The 14,382-nt window shown below is 50.4% G+C and overlaps 1 protein-coding gene across 2 annotated transcripts in view; it reads right to left on the bottom strand.

Moving 5' to 3' along the window:
• Nucleotides 1-1,892: 1,892 nt before the first annotated feature.
• GLB1 (galactosidase beta 1) overlaps nucleotides 1,893-14,382 on the bottom strand; it is an 88,532-nt gene continuing 76,042 nt past the window's right edge. For both annotated transcript variants that reach the window (XM_060022102.1, XM_060022103.1), the window contains one exon: nucleotides 1,893-2,456. In XM_060022102.1, coding sequence (XP_059878085.1) covers nucleotides 2,214-2,456 — 243 coding nt within the window. In that variant the 3' untranslated portion in view covers nucleotides 1,893-2,213. The remainder of the gene's footprint in view (nucleotides 2,457-14,382) is intronic.

Raw genomic sequence — 14,382 nt, forward strand, 5'->3', positions numbered from 1 at the left:
ACATCAGTGTTATGGTTGGGTTAGCTCAGGCCTGCTCAGAAAGCTTTGACATATTAAAACCAGCTTAAGATACATTTAATATAAAAGGTTTACATAGCAGGCAATAAAGGTGCTGCCCTTATTATTTTCAGAGGTAGCACCCTTCCACAGAGTTAAGAAATCAGGAATGATGGAAGGGGCATTGTATTTTAAGAACAACATTATAGAAGATGAAATGTATGCCCCTGAGAGGCAGTACGGAGAGCTGGATAGGTTTGGGTAGAGTCCAGGGTGGTACCATTTGTGTGTATCAAGATTCTGTTTTCCAGAACATAACATCCTGGACAAGGGTGAGAACCCTAAAAGATTCCCTCACATGAACCAGACAAAACACTCTGGCTTTGGACAGAGATAGACCAGATTGGAATCCAACTCCAGCTCTTGCTGACGTTTAAATGTTTTCATCTGTGAAGCGGGTTTACCGCTGCCTATCATAGGGTGCAGTTCTGAATATCGGATGAGAGAATGGAAGGGAAATGTACGCTCTGACGTGGTGGTTTCACTCCACTGCCTGAGCCTCTGGAGACTCCACGACAGGGAATCTCTGGGAAGGGGACGTGAAATGTACCAATGTACGTAAGGCTTTAAAAGGAATGGTCTCACATCTTCCCAAAACGTGTCGCTAGGCACAGTTCTTGAGTATCGTTTTCTAAGTTTTCAGTAACTTAGTAGTGGAAAAAAGAGTGATGCAGTGAGGCTGCGTGTGCAGGTAGCAACCCCTTCACCCTGTGGTCTGCCCAGTATCCAAAGGATGCAGGACATCCAGCAGAAGATGCTATGGAAGACAGTCCTGAGTTAAGTTCTGGTCTGTCTCCACTCATACTTGCCTCCGGCAGTGGCTCAACCAGAGTTTCCAAACTCCCTGTTGAATCCCAGACAGTCATCACTGATGTCTAGGAGACAGAGAAAAACACACTCCCGTAAAAGGTGTTGTAGATGAGCATCAGAAATTTTTCCTTTCTTCCTCCCTTCAAAAAATGTACATCTTCTCTGTACAGGATTTAAAATACAGGTAAGCAAAAAAGAAAAGGTAAACAATCTCTCAAACACCCACCACCCAGATACGCTCATACTGACAATTCTGTTTATGTTGCCGTGGTCCTCTCCTGTGGGAACATGAGCATGTGTCGATATATGACGAATGCAATGTGTGTCTAGACACCAGAGCCAGACAACCAGGGTTCAAACCGTATCTCTACCACTTGTAGACGTGTGACCTGGTAAATCGGGGAAGAGGACAATACGTTCCTCTGAGTCCTTGTGGGGGAGGAGTGGATTAGATATACAGTATGCTCAGAACTGGGCGTAGTGGAGGACAGTGCCCAAGGTCTGAGAGCAGGATGCCCCGGGCAGGACATGCATCTCACACAACGCCTGGTCTCTGCATGTCCACGTGTGTTCACGTGTCTACTGACGTTGAACAGGCCTGGGCTGAATGTGTGCATACATGCAGCTCTTATGTCTAAACACACAAAATGGGATCCAACTGAAGGCAACCTGCTTTTTTAACACCACTTACCATGATCTGCATCACCACTTTAGTGGCTCTGGGGTCTCCTACTGTACAGATGCACCATCCTATCTACGCTCTCCAACTGTCAATCCTTTGCATAATTATTTGGAGTTGTGTTTAAAGGCTCACCTAGTAGATATCACAGAGATTTAAAAGGAAGTCAAATAAAGATCAGAAAAGCAACAGTCCACTAGATCAAAACAAGACTATTTTCTACTCCTTTGAACCAACCTCAAGTTAGTGAAGTGGCTTATTCAGCCCACTCAAGTCTAGTTATGATTTAAATCAGAACCTATAATTTAATACCCGCTCAACATTAAAAACAGTAAGATCATTTGAATACAAATTTTATTTAATAAAAAGACTACATGATTTGTACAAAATAAAAATCGGGAACACCTTGAACGCTTCCATGCCAACTCTGCAAATGCCTCTGTGTGTTGCTGGGCTACCACCCTCACCCTACGTCCACGCAGCCAGACGGGGGTGCGTCAGGCACCGCCAGGCTGTAGGGAAACCTCAGGTGAGAACACACCTAACCTATTTTCCAGTCAAACTCTCCAGTGAATGCTGACCTTCCAAGGGGCATGTGAGGTATGAGCAAGGCTAGAATTCCAAAGGGTCACAGTCCTTGTCATCACACATGGTCCAGCCACGAGTCTTAGTGTTGGTCTGCAGGGACACGGCTGTGGGTCTTGGCTGCCCCGAGCACCGGCCTGTCCACGAACTCCACAGTGCACAGTTCTGGGCCACCGTCCCCACAGGGCGCACGCTCTAGCTCCAGCATGATGATGGTGTTTGGGGCCGAGGTCACCAGGATGTGCTGCGGCACGAACAAGGTCATCTGGGGGCCCCGTGCTGGCCAGTAGCGGCCAAGGTTAAAGCCATTAATCCACACCTGACCCTGGAGAGAGAGAAAACCATCAACCCAGCTGCACTGACCACCCTGGGGAGTGCGAGAGCCTCGGTGCAAGGGGGCCAGGGCGGGGAGGCGGGCAGTGTCCCCAGAAAGGAATTCTCCTGCCACAGGTCAGGCCCAGAGCCAGGCCAGGCCAGCGTGGGGTCCAGCATCCTGCTGAGATGTCCAGCCAAGTTGGACAGGGGCTGGGTGGGAGAAGCCACAAAAGCTGCCCCTGGTACCCACCCTGCTTCAGGAAGAGATGTGTCTGGTCTCTTTGGCTTCAGCACCACACATGTCAGCACTGGATGACACTGTGGCAGATGCACCCAGTTACTGGATTTCGTCCTGGGTCCAGGGCGGGGCAGGGGTCAGGTGCCTGTCGGCACACACCAGCCTCTGCCTGGCGCCTCTGTAGGCAGCTGCCTCCCTGCCTCCTCAAGGAGAGGAGCTTTCTCTCTTTATTCTCCCCTCCTCCAGGCAGGTGGTGACCTCGCTGCCTCTGTGCACGAGATAAGCACGGGGCCTGCAGCCTGGGACACACAGGTCCTCTAGAAGGATGTGAAGGTCGCGGAGGGAGAGATGGGGGCCGCCCAGGCGGGTGTCTGTGTTCCTGCTGTGTTTTGGCAGTTTTCACACCAGCATCAGAGTGAGAGTGGGGACTTGCTTCAAGGAGCAGAGGGAATCCTACATGCTGCAAAGACGACTTCCGTGAGTAGGAGAAGCTGCTTCCACCACAAAACTGAGAGGGAGGAGAAAGTCCTCAGGAATAGGGACCAGGCGCAGGTGTGTCTGCACAGCCTCTAGGCAGGAGCTAGGATTTGCTCACAGGTGGGACTTAGCAGTTGGATGAATAGATGGCCCCTTCTGTTACACAGAAAGAGAGCAAAGGAGGGGAGATCTCACACACACGACAGAGCAAGTGGGGAGAGAGAGAATACGTGGGAGAGGATGGGGGAAGGAAGGAAGAGGAAGGGAGGGAGGGAGAAGTATAAAAATCGCTCCCACGGTGGCCCACATGTATTGGGGGACACCCTGGAGGAGGCCCAGTCCTGGCTGCCACCTGCAGCCCTGACCCAGCTGCAGAGCTACTCAGTTCTCACCTGGTTAACCCCAGGTGTCCCCTCAATGTCAGCTTCCTACCTGGGTTCAAACCTTACTCCTGCCACTTACTGGCTGTGTGACATTGGGCGGGTCCCCACTCTGGTACTCGGGGACCGTGAGGGTGGGAGGAGGCAGTGCCTGGCCCGTGGTCAGCGTGGCATGGCAGCACCCCTCACACCAGCACAGTGAAAAGACCTTGGCCTCCACAGGTCCACGAAAGGAGGCCAGTGATGGAAAGCCACCTGTCTGTTGGGATAAGTCATTTAGAAAAAGGGTGACAGATTCACAATTCTCAGAATTATTTTACTCTTGTTTTTACCACGGGATATGCTATCTCGATCCATCCTGAAGGTACACGCAACGACAGCCTCACCAGGTTTTATCAGTTGAAGATCTGGCAGCGCCCTGTTTCCGCAGTATTAGAGAACAGCAGAACTTGACTTTTGCGGTCGAGGGGGAACGATGGGCTCCAAGGGGGAGTGCGAGAGGGCTCGGTGAGTAGCACACAAGGGCTGGCCTGGACGACAGGGGCTCCACACTGCATCCCAGCCACGGCCATGCTGAGGGTCAGTCCCTTCTAAGATGCTACCCCCTCACATCCCTCGTGCTGCACCGGGCATGTCCACCTGGAAGCTGGGGACCGGGTCCCGCGTCCCCTGTGTCGGTTATTGGGACCTGGGAGCGCAGGGTGGAAATAGGCTCCCCTGGCTCCCTCCAGGGTTAGGGGATGCAACTCACCCGGGCAAGGAGACAGGGTGCAGCGAGCAGGGGCCCTGGGAGCAGAACGCTCCCCGAGCAAGGAGTAACTTGCTTGACACTGGAAGGTGGAAGGGAGCCGGGACACTGCTGGGGATTTTCACAGTTAAACGAGGAACTGACAGAACCAGGCACCTGTGGGCTCAGCTCACCCTTGGTCCAGGTCCAGCTCATCCTCCTAAACGCTGCCCTGCCAACCAACAGTGCAGTAACTGCACAGACTACAGCCCCAAAGGCCTCCCGTGAGCTTCCCAGGGTACCAATTGCTTCTGGGAGTCCCCAGAGAAGCCGACTGGACCAAATCGGGAGGGTGATGAGCGTTTCTGCCTTTGATTGTCTGGTCCTTCTTCCAACTTTCACTTCTCTAGCTACCCCCATGTTTCTGGAAGGTTCAACTCCCACTAGCGAACACTCGTGGTGGCCCCACTTCCCAGACTACTCTGTGACCGAGGGATGTAACCCGCAATTGTCACTCCTAGCTGCACATCAAAGGTGATACAATTTTTCTCCTGATTCTCCTTCATTTGCGCGATCTGTTCTAGTTATTCTTTTTTTTTTTTTTTTTGCGGTATACGGTCCTCTCACTGTTGTGGCCTCTCCCGTTGCGGAGCGGGCGCGCAGGCTCAGCGGCCATGGCTCACGGGCCCAGCCGCTCTGTGGCATGTGGGATCCCCCCGGACCGGGGCACGAACCCGCGTCCCCTGCATCGGCAGGCGGACTCTCAACCACGGCGCCACCAGGGAAGCCCTGTTCTAGTTATTCTTTTCTCCAGCAAATTATCACCTGTGGCCTATTTTAAGCCTTCAGCTCCCAGGTGGACTCTTTTATTGGCTGCGTGCCACACCGTGTGGGATCTTAGTTCCCTGACCAGGGATCAATTTCGTGCCCTCTGCAGTGAAAGCGTGGAGTCTTAATCACTGGACTGCCAGGGAAGTCCCTGGACTCTGTCTTTTAACTTGCCCAAGTGACTCCAACACGTAGGCATCCTGCCTGGCACCTTCCCCCCAACTTTCCTAAAACCCAGGGTTACACTGTCTTTGGTTTTGGTTAATTCTCCAAAGCTATGAAAGTCTTCAGGACAAACTTCCCCTCTACTCTCAGTCCTTAACAGAATGGACATTCGATGAAGCCTGTGATGGCTTGGTTGCCCTTCCAAGAGAGAGGAATGAAGGATTGGGAAAGCACAGGTCGTGGTACACAGCTCCGAGGCATCGCTGGTCAACGGAACTGTCTGCAGAGATGGAGAGCTCGGCGACGCCGTGTGCCCTGACAGCGGCTCCTGAGCACCTGCGGTGTGGCTGGTGTAAGGAACTGAACCTTCACTTTGCATTAATTCAAATGTAAGCGTAAAAGAGCCACACGTGGTCAGTGGCTGCCGTGCTGGGCAGCACAGCTGAGCTGAGCGAACGGCCGTCACTCCATCATCAGTCCGGTGTCCCCGCTCCTCTCCACCCTCATGGCCAGTCCTCCAGAGCACGTCCCAGGCAGCGCTGACCCAGCCTCCTGCAGCTGCCCCCCCAGGTTGGCCCCCGGACTTCCTCTAACTCTAGATACCAGGCTGCACACAGCAGCCACATAAAAATAAGACAATTTTCACACGTTTCTGCTTCTAATCTCCTGAGTGGCCAACAGGCACATCCTCTCACCCTTGCTCCCAGCTCCCCACTTCCCCACTCCGCACGCCAAGCTTGCTCACCTGTGCACCAAGCATCCCCTGCGCCTGCAAGAGTGTCCCTCACACCTGAAGCCTTCAGATCCCTCAAGTCTCCACCCCATCATCACCTCCTCGGAGAGAAGGAGCATGTCATCCCCTCCTCGATTCTGGGCCTTCCATTCCATCACTCACTCTCCCTTTAATTTCTTTCTTCTAGTTACTGTCAGTGTTTGAAATTTTGGTCATTTGTCTCATTACTGGTTTATCAGCTATTTCCAGCAGAGACTCTATGAAGGAAAAGTTTGAGTCTGTCTTGTTCAGAGAGAGCTTCTCAGCACCTAGCAGAGAGACATTCAATATACACCAGTGTTGACTCAGTAAATAACACTGGAAGATAATTCTGCCTGGGGAGAGACTCAGCCCTACTCAAAGATACTTCATGCCCCTCCACGCTCAGCTTAAGAATTTTAGAGAATACTGCTTACTGGAAGAACAATGCAATATTTGCTTTCCCCTTGATTAACACTTTAAAAGAGTCAAACTTAAAAAAAATCGATTTTAAAAAACATATACACTCTGGGACTTCCCTGGTGGCACAGTGGTTAAGAATCCACCTACCAATGTAGAGGACACGGGTTTGAGCCCTGGTCCAGGAAGATCCCACATGCCCCGGAACAACTAAGTCCGTGTGCCACAACTCCTGAGCCTGCGCTCTACAGCCCACAAGCCACAACTACTGAGCCCACATGCCTAGAGCCCATGCTCCGCAACAAGAGAAGCCACTGCAATGAGAAGCCAGTGCGCCGCAATGAAGTGTACCCCTGCTCGCATAACTAGAGAAAGCCGTGCACAGCAACGAGGACCCAACGCAGCCAAAAACAAATAAATGAAATAAATAAACTTATAAAACAAACAAACAAACATATACACTCTGATATTTATTTATTTATTTTTTGCAGTATGCGGGCCTCTCACTGTTGTGGCCTCTCCCATTGTGGAGCACAGGCTCCGGACACGCAGGCTCAGCGACCACGGTTCACGGGCCCAGCCACTCCGCGGCATGTGGGATCTTCCCGGACTGGGGCACGAACTCATGTCCCCTGCATTGGTAGGTGGACTCTCAACCACTGAGCCACCAGAGAAGCCCTACACTCTGATTTTTGTTTCTCTTTTAAAAGTAATGCTGAAATTATTGGTGGAGGGGAGAGTAGGCACATGTGATCTAGAAGTAGACACACTCTTTTTTTTTTTTTCTTTTGGCCGCTCCGTGCAGCTTGTACGATCCTAGTTCCCCGACCAGGGATCAAATCCATGCCCCCTGCAGTGGACGCACGGAGTCCTAACCACTGGACTGCCAGGGGAGTCCCTAAAAGTAGACATACTCTTAATTAATACAGGGAGCCTCACTGAGGTGGAGCATCTGTAGAGTGAACCCAGTGGCTTCTGGGGCTTCCTGTGGTTGTCCCAGCCGAAATATCTCCATGACAAAGGCTGACTTTCTCTGACCACGGCTTGACCCCTGGCTGACTCCAGCTCTCTGCTATTATCACCAAGGTGGTAATAGTTCCAATGACGGATAGGAAGTGCCTGACCTACTCTGTGTTGTCAGACAGACATGTGTCTGCTTGTCTGTTTTAAATTCTCTAGATTAATAGAACCCTCTGATAAGAACGCAAAGCAAAAGAGTCAATCCTGGGGCTTCCCTGGTGGCGCAGTGGTTGAGAATCTGCCTGCCAATGCAGGGGACACGGGTGTGAGCCCTGGTCTGGGAGGATCCCACATGCCGCGGACCAACCAGGCCCGTGCGCCACAGCTGCTGAGCCTGCGTGTCTGGAGCCTGGGCTCCGCAACAGGGGGCCGCGACAGTGAGAGGCCCGTGCACTGCGATGAAGAATGGCCCCCGCTCACCGCAACTAGAGAAAGCCCTCGCACAGAAACGAAGACCCAACACAGCCAAAAATAAATAAATAAATAAAAGAGTCAATCCTGGTTTAAGTAATAGCTTTAAAGTTTTCAGATGTGGTCAGGAGTTCCTTTAGCAACACCAAACTTGGGTTGAATGTCGACTCTGTCCTACTCTGGAAAAAGATATTTAGACACTTGGAGGACTTAACATGGAAAAGACAAAGTTTCATTTCTCAAGGTTAGAAGGCTCTCACCACACACAATTCATGAGTATTTATGGTGCCAACTTGGGAGGGAAAAAAAACGGAAAAAAAAGGGAAAAATAGTGAGAGATAAGACATTAAATAAACCTCCATGAAGTACACAGGGGAAAAACAAAATCTCCCCTTCCTTCAGACCCCAAGGGGGTCTGTAGTTGATGCAAATCCTTTGCTTCCTCCTTGGTCTTAAGAGTAAAAATGTTAAAGAACTTTATGGTTTCTCTGTATTTTGGGACGGACCCAGATAGAATCGAAGCCATGAAAACACAGAATATTAGCCTAAAAGATGAGTCACTTCCTCCTCTCAGCAAACCCCAGAGATAAATTCCTTCCTTCTCAACTCCCCCAGAGTGCCACCATTGCTTGATCTTTTTACGGAGCATCTCACCTAATGACAGTCATCACGCGTTCTCACGCGCCTGGAATGAGGCTAGGAACTGGGGAGTGAAAACCACCTCCAGGCAGCCGTATACTATTTGTCACAAAGTCCATGCACTAAAATTTGTAGGAGACCCTCCTTCACTCAGAGCCTATTTACTCCTGTTTACACACAATTCTTACAAGTTTTGTTACTAAATTAATATATATTTGTGCAAAGGAGTCTGATTATGTAGTTTCCAAGTTCACAGGACTTGTGACTAGAAACAACGAATGAGGTGGAAATAGTAGATTTTGTCGGGGGTAAGAATAACTGTAAATCAGGCCAAAAAAAGTTGAAAAAAATCATCAAATTCAGAATGAAAGTAGGGTCAAACCTTGCTAAGACTTTACGGCAGACTGCAGAAATAGCCACAATTCTGTGCAGCTTCTCCTATCAGGAGGTAGAGTCTGTTTCTCCATCCCTTGGATGGGGCTGGCCTAGTGACTTGTTTTGGGCAAAGAACATGGAAGAAGTGACATGTGAATTCTGACTTGGGTCTTAAGAAACGCTGCACATCTGCCTTCTTTCTTTGAACCCTGCCAGTCACCATATGAACAAGCCAGGGCTGGCTTGGTGGGTGATGAGAGAGATGTGGACCAATCTCTGTGGCCTCAGCAGACGGCCAGCCAGCCCCCAGGAGGAGGGCCTCCTCCCTGACTAGAAGGCCCTGCCCATCTGAGACCAGCAGAAGAACCACCACCCAGTCTACCAACACTCCAAATCAGGACCTAAATAAATGGTTTTGGTTTGAAACCACTAAGTTTGGGGTGGTTTGTTAAGCAGCAAAAGCTAACTGATACACAGCTCCACGGCCTCAAGGTACAGTAGCATGCTGCTTTTTAGTAAAGTAAATGATGTCACTGAACCCGATTTAGCAAGAGTAGGATCATCCTCTACTAGTCAGTTCCTCTTTCACTAATCAGTCACCAAATCCCGTTAGGGCTACCTCTGTCGTGTCCGTGCCTCTCTCAGGGTTGTTGTTAAGTCATAGTGAGAGGACACAGGTGAGCACTCAGCACAGTGGCTGGTGTGCAGGGAGTGCTCCATGATGAGTCGGCTGGTATTATTTCCCACAGCTGGGCCCCCTCTCCATCCCCCCCGCCACCCACCACTGCTGCACTAAAGTCCAGCTTCCTTCCTTGTCCTTGGACCACTTCTCCTGCAGAAGAGTAGGTTTCAGGGGAATGAGGAGGAAGGGTCTGTCTTATATGTATTGGGTGGGAGGTGCCTCTGAGGCCTCCGGTAGCTGGTCCACCCTGGTGCTTGGATGTGGTGTTCCCGGTCCTCAAAAGTGGTGAGTTGGAGCTGAAAATTTGGGTGTTACCAGCACATCTGAGGATGACCTCCCACGAAAATGTAAGAAGAGGGCCCAGGATCAAGTCCTGAGAACTGAAACACAGACACAGAAAGAGAAGCCTGAGGAGGAATGAAGATGGGGAGGGAAACCAGAAGTTTGGTCACAGATGTCAGGATAGCTTCAAGGGAGGGAGTGGTTACCTATGTCAGATGTTACTTGCCAAGATGTTAAGTGAGAAATGTCTGGGGTGTCACTATGTGCGTGTTGGTGGCCTCGGCGGGGACAGTTTCCGAGGAGTGTGGGAGCAGAGTTCCTCCCCATCGTCCTCCACTCAGAGTCAGTTCTACAGGTTGGGTCCTTTCCTAACAGCCCCAAGCCTGGGACAGGCACCAAAAGCACACCTTTAACTTACATTGTACCCCACCTCCCCATCTGTACAGAATTATCCGTATAGACTCAAGACTGACAGGTCTTCTAGAGTATGGCCATCGGGTCTGGAAACAGAGATGACAATATTGCATTGTACTGAGTGAAGCTTTCCTTTTTGCTGTGTTGCGGGCTTTGGTGGCCAAGAGCAGACAGCTCCTCTTGGATGAACAGGAAGTACTTGAGACTGAACATGCTCAACATAGGGCCTCCGGTCCCCACCTGTGCTGCTCAGTCACCCCTCTCAGGGGCCGACAGCTCCATCCCTCCAGTTGTGTAGGCTCCAAACTCTGGAATCCTGCTTCTGAACAACCAGCTGTAAGCTGGGGGTTCCCACGCACCCCTCCTCAGGTTCAATAGTTTGCTAAAATGGCTCACAGAACACAGAAAAACATTTTACAGATATTTATGGGCTTATTATAAAGGCTACAACTCAGGAATGGCCAGATGGAAAAGATTCATAGGGCAAGGTAGGAGGGTGGCTGAGCTCCCAGCCCTCTCCAGGTGCACCTCCTGTCCAGGTGTACCTCCCACCCAGGTGTACCACCCAGCACTTGAATGTTTTCACCAACCCAGAAGCTCCCCGAATCTTGTTGTTCTAGAGTTTTTATAGAATTCCATCTCCAGTCCCCCATGTTGGCTTTAGAGATTGGGGGTGGGGCTGAAAGTTCCAACCCTCTAATCACATCATCTTTCTGGTGACCAGGCCTCCGGATAGGCCTGGTCACCAGAAAGACCAATTGATTAGAGAGTTGGAAATTTCAAAGGCAAGATGCAAAAAAAGAGTCTCAAAATAGAAGGGATTTCTGTCAGCTCTTTGTTATAAATTCTTTTATTTCGTGATTTTTTTTTACATCTTCAAAGAGGGAATGTTTGCCTTTAAAGAATAAAATTGCTTTTTGTCCGTATTCTATGTTGATTCTTAACATTCAAAGCTTAATTCTGGTAGAGGAAAAGCGGGAAGTTATCCCACCCCTCTCATTGCCAGGCTTTGCTAGGCACCCAGATGTACTGCGAGTGGTAAAAAAATGCAGGAAGGCTACACAGGATATTCATGTGAGATTATCCACACGCATCTGAAGGAGAGATAAACAGCACACACGTCACTGCAGCGGCAGAGCACGACATCTTAGGTCTGGCACATCTGACCCAGCTGGAGCACTGAAGAACAGTGCCTACTGCGGGGAGTTTGCATCAGACGAGAGCTCTGTGCGGACAAAGCGCTGGCCTGTGTCTCTGGGATGGAGCAAAACATGCCTGACCGCTTCCCACTGAAATCCCGGTTGACATTGGGGCATTTAACGAGAAAGCCACATCTGACTTAAGAAAGGCTGAGTAATCAGAAGTGAGTTTTTTAATCTCCTGAATCACCCTTATCAGTGACTTCATTCACTCCATCAAGGTAGTTTCTCTACAGCAAGTGAATAGCATAAGTCAAGAGGCTGGGACAGGGGCCTGACAGGGACTCCCTGCTGGAGATGGATGGAGCGGGGTTAGCGCCTGGAGGCACTTGGAAAGGCCTGGAGCCTTGGAAACGGCCCAGGCTTCAGGCAGTCCATCCCCAACGCACCCCAGAGCTGGCCCAGGACTGTCCTTGGCAACAGGGACCACTGCTCGCTGGAAAATAACAGAAAACACACATGCTCTGTCCTATGTATGATACACGTATGTCCTCTGACCTTCAGACCCGTGCAACCCAGGTCCACAAAGCCTGTGGATGGGCCTTTTTGCAGGTGTGTGTGTAAAGCTTTATTGAGTTATAATTCACATATCATACAATTCCCTCATTTCAAGTGTACAATTCAGTGGTTATTAGTTTACTACAGAGCTACTATCACTCCGAAGAGAAACGCTGCACTCTTTAGTATTTACTCCCCATCTCCCCCCAATACCCCCTTCTCCCTGCTCTAGGCAACCACTGATCTTCCCATATCTAGAGATCTGCCTGTTCTGGACATTTCTTTTTTCTTTTCTTTTTTTTTTTGGCTGTGTTGTGCGGCATGCAGGATCTTAGTTCTGCGACCAGGGATGGAACCTGTGCCCCCTGCAGTGGAAGTGTGGAGTCCTAACCACTGAACCTCCAGGAAAGTCCCTGTTCTGGACATTTCATATACATGCAATTATACTGTATGTATGGTTTGTGACTAGCTTTTTTCACTGCACATGTTTTCAAGGCTCATCCATGTTGTAACATCGATAAGTATTTTATTTATTTATTTATTTATTTATTTTCATTGTCAAATAATTTTCCATTATGTGAGTAGACCAGATTTTGTTTATGCATTCATTAGCTGATGGGCATTTGGGTTTTTCGAACTTTTGGTTGATTTTGGATAATTTTGGATACTACTGCTGTGAACATTTGTGTACTCATTTTTTTTTTTTTTTGCGGTACGCGGACCTCTCACTGCTGTGGCCTCTCCCGCTGCAGGGCGCAGGCTCCGGACACGCAGGCTCAGCGGCCATGACTCACGGGCCCAGCCGCTCCGCGGCACGTGGGATCTTCCCGGACCGGGGCACGAACCCGCGTCCCCTGCATCGGCAGGCGGACCCTCAACCACTGTGCCACCAGGGAAGCCCTGTGTACTCATTTTTGATCGGACATATAAATTAGATGGGCTTCTGGGGTTCCAAACCCCTTGACACATTCATAAATATTGTGTGTACACGTACTTTTCAAGCATGACGGTGCAGAAAATCCATCAGACTGACTAAGTAAGTAAAGAGCTTCTGCCTGGATAATTAGCACAATCTCCCAGCTGGCCCTCGAGGCCCCATACATGCTGCCTGCCTTTTCGTGTGGGCCTTCAAGTCAGACAGACCTGGGGCTGGGGAGCCTTTCCACCACCATGTCTGTACCTCACACACGATACTGAGGTCTCTGAGGCTCTACCTGCTCATCTGCAAACTGGAGACACTATCAGGACATCCTACCACAGGGGCCTCCTTTGATGATTAGGAAGATAGTGTCTCTTAAGTGCCGAGCAAAACTCCTGGGTCAGTAACTCCTGGGTGTGACACTTCTATGACCTGGCCAAGGCAAAACCCCTTGACCTCAAAAACATCCTATGCTTCTCCATTTCCTTATTTTAAAATTTTTTTAATTAAAATTTTTTTTTTTTTTTTGGTGGTATGTGGGCCTCTCACCGCTGTGGCCTCTCCTGCTGCGGAGCACAGGCTCCGGACGCGCAGGCCCAGCGGCCATGGCTCACGGGCCCAGCCGCTCCGCAGCACGTGGGATCCTCCCGGACCGGGGCACGAACCCGTGTCCCCTGCATCGGCAGGTGGACTCTCAACCATTGCGCCACCAGGGAGGCCCCATTTCTTCATTTTTCCATCTACTGTTCTTTCACCTGAAATTCCCTCCTTGACAAAGCCTCCAATTCCGATGAAGGACCATCCATCCTTCAGGTGTGTTTCAAGCTCCATCTGAGCCCCCTAGCCCTTTTCATAACCCCTGTGACAGATAATGTTCTCTTTCTACTTTGCATCTCCTGAAGGTTGTTTCTCTTAAGGCACTAAACTGACACCACCTGGTGAGCAATGGTTTGTGCTGGGTCTTCTCATTGGCCTTGGCCCTGTACCCAGAGCGCCAGCCAAGCCCCTCTTCACCAACAGGACCACCCAAGGGCCTACACTCCTCTCACGTGCTTTCTTTCAAGGGACCCAGCAACACAGGCAGTTCCCCCTTTCCACCTGAAAGCAGTTACAGAGCAGCCGGGCCCAGGGAGGACACAGAATAAACTGGGCACTTAAAGAAATGCCCCTCGTGAAACTTATGACTCAGTGGGTGAAACCAGGGTGCCAGCCTGAGTGATGAAACGTCACAGAGCTGAGTCCAGGCGGGGCACGAGGTGGATCAAGGGAGACTAAGGGTCTAGGAAGGTTTCAGAGAGGAGTTAATGCCAGTCCTGACGTCGTGAAGACCCGGTGGGCAGAGGGAGGGAATGAAAAAGCGTGAACAGAGGACACCAAGAGGAAAAGGGGGGAAGGACCGGGGGTGGGCAGGGAGCACGAGAACAAGAACGAGCCTGCTTGTGCTCCAGTGGGAAGATCCGGGGAGGGCTTTGTTTTGTTTCTGGGTCGCAGAGGCCCTGGATATCGCTTCT

This window comes from Delphinus delphis, chromosome 10 (assembly GCF_949987515.2).
Source record: "Delphinus delphis chromosome 10, mDelDel1.2, whole genome shotgun sequence".
In the NCBI taxonomy this organism is placed as follows: domain Eukaryota; kingdom Metazoa; phylum Chordata; class Mammalia; order Artiodactyla; family Delphinidae; genus Delphinus; species Delphinus delphis.